At 38.8% G+C, this 17,834-nt stretch overlaps 1 protein-coding gene across 3 annotated transcripts in view; it reads left to right on the forward strand.

The window, feature by feature from the left end:
• Positions 1–17,834, forward strand: part of DLGAP2 (DLG associated protein 2) — a 491,075-nt gene that overhangs the window by 377,819 nt on the left and 95,422 nt on the right. For 2 of the 3 annotated variants that reach the window (XM_052809696.1, XM_052809697.1), the window contains exon 4: positions 9,976–10,041. The exons of the other annotated variant lie outside the window; for it this stretch is intronic. In XM_052809696.1, coding sequence (XP_052665656.1) covers positions 9,976–10,041 — 66 coding nt within the window. The remainder of the gene's footprint in view (positions 1–9,975; positions 10,042–17,834) is intronic. 3 annotated transcript variants of the gene reach the window in all.

Here is a 17,834-nt window from a genome sequence, read left to right on the forward strand (position 1 = left end):
CTCAGCCCCGGTGTAAATTGGTTTTAAAATGTAACGTCAGTGTGTCTGTGTATTCTAAGCAATCGCAGAAATACATGCAATATATTACATGGTTTCTAGAGCAACCAGAGAGGACCCAAGGAGGGTTGCACCCACTGTGCAGAGTGCTAAATAAATGCATTAGTGAGAAAGCTCTCTGCGGTGAGGTAGCTGGCAGAAACCTTTTCTTTGTAAAGCACAACCTTCCTGAAACTGTTTATGGGCCAGTTCCAAACTAATTCCTTCTTTAAGTAAAAATGCAGGCAAAAAAAAGAGATTTTCAGTTGTTGAAGCACCCTGTTTTGACATTTTTAGAAGTGTCATTTTTCCAGCTTGAACATGCGTTCCTTCAGATCTCTTTTAACTTGTGAAAAAGGACAAAACTGTATGGAATTATTATGAAAATATAGAAGTTTCTTTCATTTTAGACTCTCACTTAACAATTTTATTAATTTTAAGTTAATTCTAAGTTGGTACTTTTTAATTTGTAGTTGAAAATTGCTATGGGAAGGTAAAACAGTTTCTTTGCTGTTTCTAATTACTTGCATTCCTTCATTAAAGACCTTGTGGTATATATAACTCAGTAGAGCACGTAGTTGAGAGTACACATGCATGCACAAAATCTTCAGGTGAGCTTTAACCTGTAATGTATTTCTTGCACCTCAGTAGTATTATGGCTGAAGTTGGAAGAGGAGGAGGAAGAAAAGAAAGGAAAGACTGGTGGGGGAGGGTTTAAGAGAAAAAGAAGAAAAAATAAAGCAGATCTCTGAAGGAGATGGAAAAAAAGAGGGATATGGGACAAGGGAACTGGTTAAAGCTGCTCCAGACCTGTGATTCTTTCTAGGAAGAAACTTTGTTGTAGTTATTGCTATTTTTGAGAGGGGAAAATGGCTCATTTAAAAGATACTGGCATCCCATATCTGCTTAAATTGCCAAAAGGAAGCTACGTATTATATTTTATGTAATCATATTTACTAAATAAAAAAAGCCATCAGCTGTCAATCATACCACCCCAGCATTTAAGTGTTCACAGAAATCCTCACCAAAATTGGCTTGTGTGGGACTGAATACATTTGAGCTCTCCTTTCAACCTGTCACATACAGAAACACCCATACGCATCCTGTCTCTGGTAATATGGAGCTTCATCATCTAATGTCAAAAGGCCTTATTGAGGGTTTTCACGGCTGCAGCTACTAATAGCTAATTTCAGATTTCAGTGGAACTGCTGACTTTGCCCTCACATCCCAGCAGTGTCAAAGGTTTTTCATGCTAAATGTCTCCTACCGTGGTAGTTCAGTGTAACAAATGCAGTTGTTCTCTAATGTTAAAAGACTTATTTATTGGACATTTGAAAGACGGGGAGAGTGTTCAGACCTTTTGGCCTACCGTAAAACAAAGCTGTAAAAACAGAATTACATGACCAGCTAGTAATAATTGTTGTAGATCTGATTGTGGTTTTTACCAAACAGTAAAGTAAATATAGCGTGAGCATATCTAGTTTTAACCTGAAAATGGAAAGGTTACAAAACCCGTGTTCTGTCAAACATAGTTTAACGTTAGAGATCTAGCACATTTTTAAGGAGAGTCTTAAAGAAATGCTTTTCCTCAAAGTGCATTTGAAATATATTGAAAAGACTAATTTCATCTACAGTTTATTTTTTCTAAATGTCTGTTCCATTTTCCATGCATATGCAGAAGACAGAAAGAAGATCATTAAATATCTACACACATCCAGTAAGACAAAGATCCTGTGTTTTCTCTTCACAAACCAGGGAAATCCAGGGACATTTTCTGTGTACTTTTAGGAGAGGAGTAAGCCAAGTTTTCTGACTTTCTCACTACTGGACTTTGTCCTACGCTTTGTCCTGGTGTTCTTCCTCACTTTGGTCTCTTGTAAGTATGTTTTCATATAGTTTCTTCAGGTATTTTAATAGACTCAGTAAGCATTTTGCTTCTCTGACACCACAGTTAAGCCTTTGCAGCTGTGCAAAATCATTCTAACTGTGTTTCTGACCTGCACTTTCTGTTTACTCTCTGCCAAGGTCCGAGATAGATTTCTTGGACCTCCTCAGGTGTCCACTGTGGAGGGAGCTGCAAATCTGCCCAAGAGCTGTCACAGCAGGTGGAAGATGAATGCGTACAAAAGGCAGTTGTTGCATTTTACCTGGGGGGAGGAAAAACGATGGATTCTGAAGAGCTGTAGGAGAGGAGAACTAAAGGTTTTTCTGGGGTATCCAGAAGTCTTGGGCTCACAGAATAAGGGTCATTATTCACAATAATTAGCTAATATATTCTTTAATAGTCCCACTTTTTAATATAGCAGATTTGGGATTCCTCTCACAGCTCCTGAAAAGCAATAAAAGGTAAATGGCTCATTCAGTAGCTTGACACAGTCATTCAGCTGTGAAAAATCGAGGAAGAAGGGGCTTTTAGGAATTTCCTAGGCTGTTTGAAGCACACGATCACACAGAGCCATGTCTGAACACAATGGGTTATCACTGGCTCACTCTTTTTGCTTGCAGTCATTTGTTAATTTTGATAAGGAGCGATCGAGTTATTTAACTGAATTAGTCATTTAAATTCTAGAATGACTGAGAAGTGAATCTGCTTTAACACTCCATAGCATTAGCCAGCACCTTTTTACATTTATTCCTTGAAGAGGGGCAGGGAAGAGGAACTTGCAGATCTCTGGGGTAAAAGGAATAAGGCAGCTCAGAAGAAAGGCTTTCAAGGAGCATAAATGAGCCTGGCTGGCTCAGAAAAGGCTGCTGTGTGGAACCAAAGCCTTTCAGGGTGATCACCACAATATTGCTAAGGCAACCCGTGTTTTGTGGATGACTTTTAGCTGCCAAAAGCTGGGAGGCGGGAGTTGGTGCTGCCAAGACCAAGATGACCCCTGACAGCTCCTGTGATCCCCTGCAATATATTTCATTTTACGCTTTTTCCAAGATAGGACCTGAGGGATGCAGCCAGCTTCCTCTCCTTCATTTAATAGGCTGTGTGCCTGGCTACTCTCTCTGACAGCTGAAGCCTGGTTTCACAGTCCTGCTATCTGGAACTATGCTATATAAGAGTGGACAGGCTGGATGAAAGCAAGAGACCAGGAATTCCTCAATCCTGCTCTTCGGCAGGTGAGGAGGGTGATTGTTTAGTTTTAGCAGTCTTGGTAGTAACCTGAGCTAAGTAAAATGCTGGGATTCTTCAATATTTATTAAAGTAATATATAAGAGAAATGTGTTTGTTTGGAAAGCCAAACAAATTGTCTCTCTTGGGCACAACTTAATATGAATAATGAATTCTCTGATTTATGAAATGGGCAGATGAAAATATAAAAAAAAATAGAAAAAAAAGCAGATAACATCATCATGCCACTGGAAAAACCCGTTCCGTAAAGCCGTTTGAATTTCTGGCTGCTGCGTCTGGAAATGGGAAAGTGGAGTAACAAAAATGTACAGAGAAGAGTGAGAAGGATGATGAAAGATTTAAAACAGTTTTGCCATAATAAAATACTAAACAGATTGATTCCTCCATTTGGAAAAGAGAGGACTGAGGCAGGGATATGGTAGAAGTCTACACAATTATAAATGATATAGACATAGTGAATAGGGATCGATGATCCATTATTTTTCACAACCAAAGAACTAGGGCCACCTAATTGAATTATCAGGCATCCTGATAAACAAACAAAAAGGAAATTATTTTTCAAATAATGCATAATTAAATTGTGAGGTGCATTGGCACAGGATGCGGTAGAGGCTATCAGTATAAATGGGCTCGAAGAAGATTAGATGAATTCATAGAGGATAGATCCATTGGTGGCTATTAAAAACAATGGTCTGGATTAAACTTCCATCTCAGGAAGTCCCTTAAGTGCTGATTGCGGGAAGTTGGAAAGGTATTCTAAGCAATCTAAGTATTTGCCGTTTCCAGCAGCATCCACTTTGGGCCAGTGCTGGAGCCAGCATACTGGGATGAACAGATCTTTTCCGGATCCATCCAGAACACTTTCATGTGTGTGTGTGTGTAAGAAAAAATAAGAACAAAAAAAAGAGAGAGCGTGATGAGAAAACCAAAAGCAACTTATTTAAACAATGACGTCCTCTTTTCACACAGGCCTTTTGCAAAGGAAGCCTCAATAACCTTAAATCTCCTACTATCATCCTTAATTTTTACTTCAATCAGAATTTTCCCAGCCCTGCTGTGCTTCTGTATTTTTGTTGCTTACCAGCATGCTATCAAAACAACGGACAAGAATATTGTATTTGACAATACTGCCACCTGGTCTACATCTGTAGTAGTAAATTAAACACTACCAGGACAAAGGCCCAACAAATAGGAATTTGATTTTTTAGAATGTTGGTTAGAGAGGTCCCTGTCTTAGTTTTAAGCTTGGCCGACTAATTTTCACTGTCCCAAATAATTCCCAGGCTTGACTAGAGAGTTAGCATGGGCAACGGACCATTCCCAAAAACAGTTTGGATGGAGCCAGCCGGTTCTTGAAGATATGGCTAGACCACACCGGTTGGCCTCATGGCCAGAGAATGGGCCTTCGCCATGCCTAATTTACTATATAGATGTTGTAATATTGATTGGATATAACCTCTTAGAGATTGCATGAGAAAAGGAATAGGTTTGCCACAAGTGATTTTGGCTGATTAGCTTTGGTCATTTCCCTTAGGTCAGGATCAGCCTAATGACAGTTCTCAGTGATACACACCTTGTAGCAGACTGGGGATATCTTTGGCTAGGGTCAAAGGCCACCTGCAAGAAATGCTTTAATCGGATAGCAGGCTAGTGGACTTTGAGGTACAGGAGATATCTCTTCTAGATCTCTAAGTATCTCTAGCCTGGAAGAGGCTATTTGGTTTTCTCAGATCATGGAATGATATGGTGAGAGTCCTGTATTCATACTCTGGACACATTTTATGCTCTGTAATTATGTGATCAAATGAAGTTGCACCTGCTGTTTAATCCAGACATTTTAAGGCCCATGTTTTCTTTCATCTGTTGTCAAAGTTAATATGCCAGGTGCTACATAAGACAGAACTAAAAGAACAACAGCTACCATAGGGAGCTTACAGGCCAAAAGAAAAGCACACATAGAAAAAAATCGGTGGGAGATCCAGAGCAGGCCAATAATAAATAAATAAATTAAAATCCAATGAACTGAGAAGTTCAATATCAGTTGCCGTTCAGTCTCACTCTTGTATTGTGATGGAGAAGGCAGTTAATTGATTGTAAGTCTTGCTGATGCGAGCCTTTTAAAGTATGTGAGCAACAAGTCCACTGAGACTGGGGCCTATTTTGTGGATGGAGAGGTTATGGAAGAACTATGATTAGGAGGTGGAAACAACATGTCTCATTATTAAGGGCAGAATGAATGCATAAAAAATGAGGGCCAACATAGAGGCATATCTTAGTGCAAGACTTTGCAGGTGAAGAAAGGGAATTTAAACTGATACGTCAGGCTCAGAGAGTAGATCAAAAGGTTAAAACTGAGATGATAAAATTTGAAGGATGGGTAAAGTGATTATCGAACTGAGGAGAAGCAGTGATATCAGATGTTTTCTGTGCAGTGACTGTCAAAATGCTCACTTAGACCACGGGCAGACAGGAACAGGATAGAAGACAGCATGTGTCCATTAGCTTGTACAGAAACTTCACTTCCCTGACCCAGAACACAAAGAAACAACCTACTGACCCGCAATCCAGTACCAAGTGCAACTCAGGCAAGATTCAGAATTGACCCTTAAGAGACTCATCTCTCCTTTGGTTTGCAGTCTTCTATAGTGGTCTAATATTTCATCCAGTGGCAAATCCATTGTGTTCTGCCTAATTTCTGACTCCTTAGCGCTTGTAAAGTCCATTTTCCATGGCTGCAGAATCACTCAATGTCCATGATTAACTCTGGCTATCTAAGTTGTATTTAAGCTGTATCACCTTATCACACAGTGACATTTCAGGGCCCTTTACACAGGATGCTTGTTCATTGAATACTGTGGTATCTAGTGCTGATCAAAAAAACAGCACTTCCTTCCCAAGGTAACGTCTCCTTAGCAGGGTAAGCAACAGCACAAGGCAGGGCGCGCTCCTGACAGACATCAGCCTGTTCTGAGGACAAAAGCTGTGCCGTGCCAGCTTGATCTCGGGCGCTGGCCCATGTCATTTCCCACTGTACATGTAGTAGCTTCAGGGTTGAATGAGCCGTCTGGATCTGTCAAGCTGGTTCCAGCTCAGCAATGTCTCCTGACGTTTTCAAGCTTAAGTCTGGAGAACTTCGGCTGTGAAAGGTTCCTATCACAGTCTTGAGTGTCGTCTGTGCCGCGTTGCACTGGAATGCATGACAGATCCATCACATTTTTAAAAAAGAAAATGAGATACTAGATGTAAATGACAGTTTGTGCTCTCCTATTTATGCAGATCACAGCATCATTTTACTATACATTCAGCTTCCACAGAAGCAGACATCTCTGCACTTTTAAAGCCTATCATTTTTTTGTCACTATTTTGAGCCCTGTTGAGTGAAGACTTCTCCCACTATTTTTTAGTTTCAGTTTCAGAGGCAGGTTTTTGCTTTCTATTTAGACCAGTCTGTGATGCAGTAGTTTGTATACTGAGAAGGGATTTTAACTAGTAATTGTGTCCCTTGTCTGTGGACTGTGTGTTCCGTACATTGTTTAAAACCTTAAATTGTAAATAATCCTATTTTCTTAATCTCATCTTTGTTTGCAATTCATTGCCCATCAAACATTCCATGCTAAGACTACCATTTTCCTCTGTGTCCGCTGGTGTAGAACGTTCTACCAGTAGGCTCACCTTGAGCAAAGGGCAAGCTGAAATACTATGGATATATGAAATAGAGGAGATGAATGACATAAAATGATTGCATGCATTTTATGACACTTGAATTTCAGCATACGCGACAATTCTGTGATAATCTGCCTGACTTGATTACCATGAGATATGAGGGTTGCTGCTGTGCTCATGAATGAAGGATATGCTTTTCATTTCTGTGGTCAATAATAAAACCAGTAATTTCTAGGAAAAATGTAAACAGTAAACAAAGACCATGTATGTCTGTTGCTGAAGGAATAATATGACTTCGAAGTACAGTTCAACCTCACACAAAGATTGTCTTCATAATACTGCAAGAGCCACTGAAACTTTAGCTTAATTTATGCTTCATAAGTGCAGAATACAAAAACTGAATCTCTTCAAGGGCTGAAGGAACTGACAGTAGCCTTTTGAAAAGACAGTCTAAACAATGAATTAGTGATGTGAATAGGTATAGTCATAAAATATAAAGAAATAAGAAGTCCTTATGCTTAGGAAGTAAACTAATCACTAAGAGCTACTCATATCCCTCATGCAGATTCATAAACCTAAGGGAATCACAAAGGAATTCTAAGTTCCTTTGAAACATTTGCAATTGACCCTATTCAAAACAGAATACAGCTTTTTTGCAGGATGGAAATTCTAACGTTTTTGTGCTCTCTATAGGGTCTTCTAGACAACAGGCTCGCTGATGCTAACAAATGTATTCATATAGGACAGCTATGAGAAGGAAATGAATTTGAATCCTAATTCTACTGGATAATTGAGGCAGAAAGAAATTAACTGAATTGTCCAAATTTGCACAGGAATTCTATCGGCAAAGTCAGAATCTGACTTATGGATCCCATTGCTTGACCTTTCCCTTTCATTTTGAAAAGGAAATTTATTTTCTTCTTTTTTTCTAAAACACACCAAACCCATAAACATTTAGTCCAGTTTAGCCTACCCCTACAATTTTAGTCTAGTTTTGGGCAGAGCTTGTGAGAATATTGCTGACTTCTTGCAAGGGAGGAATGATGTTATGCATTTTATTTTCTTTGGATCATTCTGTAAGTGTTTCTGAATATATGTACATGATATAACTTTGGAATAAATTAATAGCTTCTTTTTCAAAAATACAAACCCACTATTTCAACATAAAGCTCCTTTATTATGAAGTTAACAGTGAGATCTCCTAGTTACTTACCTGAATGTAAAGGATCCTTCAGATATTTTTGTTATAACTTTCATTTGATTCATTAGTCCTGTGCAGCCAAATTAGAGGACAGGCATATCAGTTATACAACATAGGCAGAGCATGTGAACAAAGTCTCCATGGAAACTGCCTAATTTGTGCTTTTATTTAATTAAAGTTGTCCATTACCTCTCCAAATGAAATTTAATTTAAATTCATATGCCAGTCATTTTTTAAATTGTGTATGAGTTTTTATCCGTCACTTAACGAGATCTCTAGTAGGCTGTATTTTAGCAGAGTGAGTTTATTTAACAATTGAGTTTATACACAAGATGTTTATTTGACAGCTCAGCTTATCCAACATTCTTAACATCCGCGGGACTTATTTTCTATACTGTATCTGTGCTATACTGCCCATTGTTATTGATTGTATATTCTTAACCTCACGAATTGTCAAAACCAGGAACAATTGTTTGAGAGTTGGATACTCTCAATGAGTATCCATGAGCATACTCACTCATTTTGTTTGCTGTGAGATAATTGGGAAAAAATCTTAGTACAAATAAAAAGTGCAACCAAGACCAAGAAATATACAAAATGCATGTATTCGTTAAATGGAGTATTGAAACAGGCAAAGCAGTGTGTCTGTTGTAAGCTGAACCACAAAAACCAGCTTGTCTGATACAGGGATTGAGGTACTCTTCAGAAAAGTCTGAGCTGGATCAAACTTACAGCAATATCTGCCTGAGGATATGAGGAGCATGAACTGATGTGAGTTATTTAGAAGTCATCAGTCCTCGGTCGTGCACTACAGAAACATGATCTGCAATACCTGATTTTGTCTTTCTCTGAAGAATTGCTGGTTGAACTCATAGTGGGAGGCTATGGAGTACTCCATTCTTTTGCTGTTCTTTTGAGGTGTCTGTGCTTGTAACACACACAGATGGTAAGAAAGAGTACAGTGAAAGGCTGTATATACTCAAACAACTTCCACTCAGCTGAGACACCAGCAAATGTGGATAATAGGGAAAAAACATTAAAAAAAAAAATTAAAAGCTAGTATCACGTACTTACATGAAACGCTTTACTGTGATATTTTGTATCCTAATCTACATATTCTCAAGCCAGTCTTGCACCTTAAGGAATTGTTACTGACCCAATTTTCCATATGTGGCTCCATGTTAGAAATACCTGAGCTAGGTACCAGGTCCAAATGAATTTGTATGCCAGCATAACAAGAGCGCAATGCAGAGGCAACCAGCTGCAATTCTGAAAGTGATATAGGCAGGGTAGCTGAGAGCTGCACTCCGGCCATTCAGCAGGTTTCTGCGTACCTCACTGCATTCATACAGCATAGACATGTCATCTGAGCTTAAGTACTTTTCCAGAACTAAAGAAGTTGTCTCTGGCACAAAAGTAAATGTTATTGATAGAAGAAACTCACCATCACAGCATTGTCAGAGTTCAGAATTGCAGAATTAAAATGGTTGTGAATAAAAGGAAAAGAAAGCAGCCTGAGAATCATGAGTGGCATTATTATCATCGGAGGTGGGAAGTGCCAAAGGTACGACTGGAGGACTGACAATAATGATTCTTCCTGGAATAAATACATTAAGGCTAAATGGCAGCAGAATTCAATGTGACTAAACAAAGCTGAAAAGAACAATGTAAAAGATGTTAAAAAAAAGAAGGCATTTATGAATATTATGACACTAGTGATGTGAAAACGTCTGGCAAAATTAAAAAAAATAAAATGGAAGAACACTAGTACAACTGGCAAAGAGGACTAGATACTGCACATAATAGCACCTCAACAGCTTCACGGTATCAGAGATACTGAATGGTAATAGGTATCACGGAGTGGATTTAAAAACTAGAGGAGGGTGTATGTCTGGGTATACCAAATTATCAGAGTTATTAAATAGCTACTTTGTTTCTGTCTTTTCAGAAGAAGAGGGTGGCGATCTGCTCAAGTCGGGCTTCAGTTTTCCAGGGACGCCAGAGGAGGAGCTAGGTACAGATACCATCTCTCAGATAACTCGTACTGCTTGTACATCCAGAGGCTGAGTGCAGCCGTGGGGGTGAGGAGGCAGGAGGCTGCTCTGGGGTACAGCCTTTCTCCGGCTGCAAAGCCCACGGCAGGCATGGCACCAGGCCGTGTTAATGAGAGCTGCCGAAAAACTCTCAGTCCAGGCCTCCCAGGAATTTCTCACCTGCTCTATAAGGTTAGAGAATCAAAAGCAGAAAAACATCAGATTTGGGTAACATCCAGGCAACCGAGAATTCAAAAGAAGGTGTTCAAGGAAATTATCAACTTTCCTTCCTTTGTCTTTTTCTTTTTGTCTTATCCCTTAGAGGACATAATAATTGCAGAAAGAGTTTTCAATGTTACCTTTTAAATGTAAAAAAATAACAGAAGCAAGAAGACATGAGAAACTCATAGAACTCATTTCATGTGTGAAATCTTGATACCTCTGTCTCACAAAGCTACTAGTAAAATGTCCCACTGGCTTCAGCATAATCAGATTTATACCTTTTAGATTGTGCAAAATTGAGTTTCTCTTCCCAGAATTTCATATTCAGATTGTCACTGTTTTATGTGAAATCCATCAAAATTTTTATTTATGTGCAATTACCTCATGTGGTTATTTTTGGAAGAGAAATATAGAAAGTGGTTTCTGTGTGTTTGCTAGTTAAAGCTCCCTTTATTCAAAGTGAGCATACTTACATTTCAGAAGTTAGTGTAACAGTAATTTTTCTTCTTTTCTGCATATGCTCATGTTAATACATTGCAACAGTTTATTTTGTGTTATTAGGATATTTTTGTATTTGACAAGAATATTATAAACTCTCACCCTGACCTTATTGTTGCACATTGATAGGAAGATAAATCATAGTTGCTATATTAAGGAAAAAAAAACCCAAACAGTTTGAACAAGGAACATGAATTCAGGCAGTGAATGGCATTATGTTTAAATAATTTCTTAGAACAGGATTTTCTAAAACAAGTAGTGTTGCCACTCAGTTACACTTAGGTCGTGGATTTCCATAAATGTTCAGTGTAGAAATATATGTATTGGACTTGATTGTCCACTAAATATTAAAAAACAAGTGAAAAAAAAGCTATGGGATAAGTTCCAAAGATTGGACAGGAGGATGTGTTAAGGAAGACACTGAAGAACCTTCAGACAGTTTCTGCCTTAATTAAAATGGTGTAAGAGGAAAGACACGGTTAAATATGAGGTTCCCTAGGAATCTCATGAGTGAAGCCTGTGGAGGAACCATGGAATGAGCACATCTCTCAGCCTTCTGGGACATTTGGGTTTTTTTCACCCTGCTGCCCCACTTCACAGCACACAGGAAGGAGTTCAGATGCCCCGGGATAGAATTCATCTCATCTAACAGTTGGAAAGTAATTCAGATGTAGATGTCTAAACTGTGGGTAGCTGGACTTCCTTTAGAGCCAATGAAGAGTGATAGACTTTTCTAGGTCATAGCAGTTTTGGCCTACTTTAGAAGCTTAACTTAGGGTGAGATGAATCATGCCCTAGAATTATGTCAAAATTGTTCTCCTTCCCATTTGGTTGAGAAAGAACTGCAGGATTTCTGAAGCCAGAGTAAATGATGTATAAGTCAATAGTATTAAATGTCAGGAGTCTACAGGAGTAAGGACCCTCATATGAAACAGGCAATCAAAGATTAACACAAAGATATGCTCTAGACTGATCAATCATACAGCACTCTGATTAGGAAGAAGATGGGGGATTAGTCAACAGAAATGAGGAACTAGAAAGTAAAAAACAAGAATAAAATCACAACCAGACTACAAAGAAACTAAGCTGCTTTCAAAAGCTTCAGCTATTTATGGCCAGAGGACTAGAAAAAAAAAAAATGCTAAAAGCAAGGAAAGATCTGTCCTTGCTCCTAAATTTTGGGTACCTATTGGAGTCCTCTGAAAGTAAGTACCAAAGATCACTAGGTAACGAATGGAGAGAGGTGGATGGCTTTAATATTTTCAGAAGGAAATCCTGTCCTCCTGACTTAGTTGCCAAACTGTAGATGGCCAAAATGGGTTGACTGGATACCATCAGTAATGTAAAACCATATGATGTCCCATTCTCCCTTAGAGAGAATCACTCTAAACCAAGAAGGAGCATACTATGGAAGATAGAAATTGGGAAGACTTTTATAAAAGTTTTGGGATAGTCAGTTAAGTTCAGTGTAGACAAGCTCTGTAGTTACAGCTGTGCTCGTGATTAACGCCTCTACAGACATGGGACATATCTGCCTGTCTGTCCCCTGGTGTTGTGTTCCATTACTTGAAGATTTGAGTTCAAATCCATGGACTGAACATAACATTAGTGAAAAAGCTACAAACTATTAAATCTTTCTCAGTTGTCATTTTTTCTTGCTATTGCACATGTATAAAGTTAAATATTCATTGGAGAGAAATCTGAATCTGGGTGGATACTCTGATCACTGGGCGATGGTGATGAGCTCTCTCTGTGTGTATATATATACCCCAATGACTATGTAATTATTTTGTATGAACAGCCTCAGTCTAAAGGACTGCTAGAGGCATTCATTCCTGAAAAAAACACAGGAAGGGCTTTTCTTGAGAAGTAAAATAATTGCCCCAAGTCAAGGCAGAGTAGAGATGATGATATCCTTTAAGGTAGCTCTAACTGCAGGGCCATTCATTATTCTAGACTCTCGTACCTGCTCACTGTCCCAAGGAGCTTCAAGTTACAATCTCTCTGGTACTGAAAAATCTCTGGCTCCAGGCCCTTATTTGTAAAATGGGTTTAATATTTCCTAGTGAGGTTTCAGAGCTTTGGTGGGGATTAATTAATGTTTGCAGAGTATCTCACCAGAATGAAAATGCTGAATAGTCACTAAATAATATTAATACAATGATCCACTGCTTTAATTGGGAAAAGGTATCAAGGGATGGGACTGATCTCAACTCTTTTACATTATTGATTCTATAAAAGACCTCATTAGTTAAAACAGGCAGAAATGCAATAGATTCCTTCAAAAAAAGCTTATCCAAGCATTCATAGTCTGTCCTCAAGAACAATACTTCATAGCTTTTCCATTACCATTTATTTGTTAACAGAGTTCAGGGTGATAAGTATTGTCATGGTTACAAGATTCACACTCGCACCAAAACCTCCTATTTTGTTCACTAGGAATATCTCAAATAAGCAACCTGATAAAGGTAGCAGGGCGTGGTGGTAGGAGCGGGAGATCGGACATGCATGATCTTAGGCAGCTCACTCTAAGCCTCATGGAAACTGGAATCCTTCCAATTCCAAGCTTACTTCTAGCTGGTGGTTATAAAATCTGAACAATGTTAATGTATGAGAAAATAAACATTTTTATGAAACTACTCTTTTCCATGCAAACTGGAAACTTCTCACAGTCTTATTTACTTTAGGCATGCATAGGGTAAAGCAACAATTTGCTTTGTGTGTCAAAAACAAATAGTACAATCTTAATAAGAAACATATGCAAAATATGCCATGTTTAAATGGCATTCAAGTAGTAAATGAAACGTGAACAGGGAAGATGGGATGAACTTTAAATATAGATTTTAATATGTAGTACATGCACAGAGTAAAGAGGGAAAAATAGATTACTGAAAAATTATTTTAAATCCTTTTTATAGGTAAGGAAAACATTTATTTTAGACAAGTTTAACACAGCAGCTTCTAATGTTAAGCAAAGAAAGAGAACTCACGCTAAAGGCTTTTGTTTCAGTAAATTACTGTTTTCTCTTCAGGAAAGGATATTGAGTTGATGTTAAAAAAAAAAAGGTTAAAACCTATAAAACAGGTTGCAGTTACTAATAATGCTGTTAACCTGCCCCAGTTGCAAAGTAAACTGTAAGGGAGTTTAAGGGCAGGTTACAAAACTGCATTTTTATTTCACAGTTGTTGCAGTTGTGCTTTTGATTAATTGGTACGGTTCAAGTGTCAGACAGTAACTCATGGTTATTCAATCACTGTTGATTGCATGATCATGCCTTTGGGACCTTCTGTGTTGAAAGGAAGAAAGGATGTAGCCATTCTTGAAATTAAAAAAAAAGGCCTGACTTTCCCGTCTGTCTGTCTTTCTACCTAATTATTCAGCCTCCTTCAGTGCAGTCAGTGTCTGAACACTTTGCACTTTTCATGGGTTTTAGCTTCATACAACAGGCACAACAGGAAATTTTCCCAAGGACAGACAAGGGGTTGGCAGTGGGCACTTGGCTCTCCTCTGTGCCAGCTCCATCCCTTGGTCCACCTTCCCCCAGAGCATCCAGGGACAGTTAAATACCTGTAGACTTTGACTGGAGCTGGTGGGACTTCAGTCAGACACAGAATAAACTGCTACAGTGACACTGTAATTAGCAGGCACAGTAACAAATACTTTATTTTAAATTCTTAGATGGGCATTATCCCAGAGACTGAATGTTTTCCCTGCTTTCTGACACTAGCCCTCAGAGGTACAGCAGTTACTTTTATTCTTGTGCTATGGGGAACTGAGGTAGGGAGTCTACAAGAGATATTCACAAAGGTTAACTTGAACCCAGCAAGGCAAGATCAAGCCTCTCAGTGGCCACTGTCATCACTTCCCATGGCCTTATCCTGGACCACACAAAAAATTCGTGGCTGGACAGGAAATCTTGACTGCAGATTTCCCAAGTTAATCCTCTATGCACAGAACTATATTCCTTCCCTATAATAAAAATATGTAGACACATGGTTTGGTATGGAGAGATAAAAGTCTTTTAAACTTACAGGAGGTTTTTAAATATGAGATGCCCTGGTATGTCTGTGTGTCACCATCCTACTTGCTTATTTTGACTAGCTGAACAGATACTGCAAAAAATAACCTTTTTTTTTTAAGATTCTGTCATACCTCTAAATAATTCTACTTCAAATCCTTCCTTTTCCTGTACCCAGAAACTGTAGTATAGAAGTTTACTGATGTGATAATCGAGACCACAGAAGATGTTAATGAAATAATGGGGAATGTTTTTCAGAAAATAAATTTTGAACTTTAAATTCCTTTTAGTTATGCTTGAGAACTTATTCTGTGAATTACTTTCAGTCATAGGACAAAATCGTATCATATGGCCTGAGCATCATATAGAAACATGCTAACTATCCCACTTTTTAATTATAGGCTGTTGGCACCAAACACTTACTAAAAATTAAACACCTCCTAATGTCAGATAACTCTGCAAAAATCCCATTAGGCCCAAGGTCAATTCACAAACAGGAGAAGATATTTGTAAGGATGTAAAATTGATCAAATAGATTATTTGTTATTAATTATTCATCCATTTCTACTACAGACTACAAGGGGTTTACACATTCGCTACTTTGCCAGGAAGCAAATATTTTTGTTCTAAATGATTTGTGCATTCTGACAGGGCTGTCCAGCTGAGGGGGCTCCTAAATTCAGTTCCAGAGGGAATAAGTTTTTTTCCAAATTGGGAAGCTTCATCCCATTGTTGGACCACATCTGGACTACTGTTTCCAATGTCTGCACTGGAACAAATGAAAGACCTTTCTGAGGAAAAGAGAGAGAGAGAAGAAGTGGGGAGAAGGTGAAACAGCTTGAGTGAAGTTTCGCACTTGGGATGTGGGGTGTTAGCACAGGAGGGACATTTTTCTCTCCCTCATGCCCCACTGACCTCTGTAACACCTGGGTGCATAGTTGATCCACATTTTCTTTCCCATAGAGAGTGCAACAGCTGCAATGGAGATGGGATACTGACTTATCTGGCTGCTTTGCCATGCCTGCCTTCTTCACTGTGTGTCTTCACTGTATTGTCTCCTTTCAATAGGATAAAATGTGCAGCCTTTTACATGTATTCCCGTGACGGGCAGCTTAAATGATGTGCTCTCTGTTTCCTCAGAAAAAAGTTACTGTGCTTTACTTCCACATTCATTATAGGTTGCTTAGGCTCTATGGAGGGCAGGACAATTCGTATTGGCACAGCCAGGGTGGTGGGGGTACTTACAGCGTGAAGGTACACGACCACGGCTGTCTCTCACAGTGCTGGCCACATAGGTTGCTGATTCAGTCTGTCTTCCTAAGGGGATTTGCACTAGTGTAACTAGGGCAGCAGGATAAACACCAGCAAATACTGCTAATACAGTCCAGGCTTTCACTGGTGAGTTCAGTTGTCCCCTTTTGTAATGAACTTCTTGTGCAATTCTGTTGGGTTTTTCCATCTTTTTACAAAGTCACTTCTCTTCATAAATAATCAGACGGCAGCATATTAAGATGCCCTGTCTCAACCTTGCCAAGGGTGTGGGTACTCACGCCACCACCTCGTCCCAGGAGCAGGGTTCACGGTTTGACCCTTCACTGCCGCATGGAAAATCTGGGTGCTCATGGTTGTGGGAAAATGCAATTAATATTTGCAATGTTTCTCATGGACCCAGAGACATGGGTCTGTCAGAGCTCATGGACAGAGCTCAGCCAGGCAGAAAAGAGATGGCACCCTGGTTTGAAAAATTCCCAGTCTGAAGGATATGGAAAGAGGGAGATTTTCTGCCTGTTACTATGGCAACAGGTTTAAAAGGGAACTTGTCACCAGGCTGCTGTTTCTTCCTGCACCCCATAGGAAAATCAGGAGGAGACCTCCTCCGTCTCAGTGGGTTGAGCTGAGCAGAAAAGTTCACAATACAATGACAAAGCAGCAAGAGGCAGCGCCAAGGGTGTACAGCTGAGCAGATAATGATGAACTCCAAAAAGTGAAAGAAATAATTGTTTTGGGTCAGACCAAGGCTGAAACTCTGAAATTTTTGGTGAATCAAAAGGCTGCAAAGAACTGATGCTGAAGCAAACAGAAAATCGAGTCATTTTCTTCAGTTCTGACAATTTAAAAGCTATATTGAATGTTTAAAAAAAAAAGTAAAGGGGATTTTCAAATAGTAAGGTATTTTAAATTGAACAGTCATATGTTCTGTGGCAATAATCAATGCTTCTGAAAATTAATGCTCAGATTATTTCTTTCCCAGAAGAGCACTCTGTAAAATAAGTAAAATCTTTAAAATATATCTATGTTTTAAAGAAATAATAAAAGGCAATTTAGAAGGAATGTATGATAAATAGTTTTGCTTAGATACAGAAACATTAGTTCTTGCAGTCCCCTCAGTATTACAGAGGATGGTAAACTTCCTTCATGATATGTCATCATAACTAAAGGGCAAATTCAGAAGAATTCCAGAAACACTAAGCGAAAAAAAATTCATTCAAGGAGGAAGTTCATAAATATCAGCATTATTTCTTTTGTTTGATATTCATTTAAGAATCAATTATAAGTATTTCTTATTAGAAAAGAAACCTTGGAGATTTTGTAGTTCCATTCAGCTGAATAGTTGGTCCAAGTGGTTTGGATCTATGTGATTAAATCTTAGCCCCTGCACTATCAATGGCAGTGTTTCAGCAGAGCTGGTTTCACCCTTTCATGCCATCATCTTCCTGGCTGGGGACCCTTCCAGACTTCTAACACATTTATTCCAGTCCAGCATGAATTGTGCTTTCTGTAAAACACAGCCCTGATTAGAGGTGATCCTCCTCAAGTGACACCAGGATTCATAGGTGAACTGACCAAGAACTTTTCTGAGCAAATGTTTGGAACTAACCCTGACCTCAGTGAAGTTAATGGGAGATTTGTCATTGCCATCAATGTGACAAGGATTTCCCTTTTACTTCTAGAGTCGTGTGTAGATTCCTGTGTATATCTTTGAGCTGTACAACCCAATTACTTTGGCTTGCTTTAATTGCTGAGAAAATTGTTGC

The sequence above is a fragment of the Harpia harpyja genome, chromosome 15 (genome assembly GCF_026419915.1).
Source record: "Harpia harpyja isolate bHarHar1 chromosome 15, bHarHar1 primary haplotype, whole genome shotgun sequence".
Classification (NCBI taxonomy): Eukaryota; Metazoa; Chordata; class Aves; order Accipitriformes; family Accipitridae; genus Harpia; species Harpia harpyja.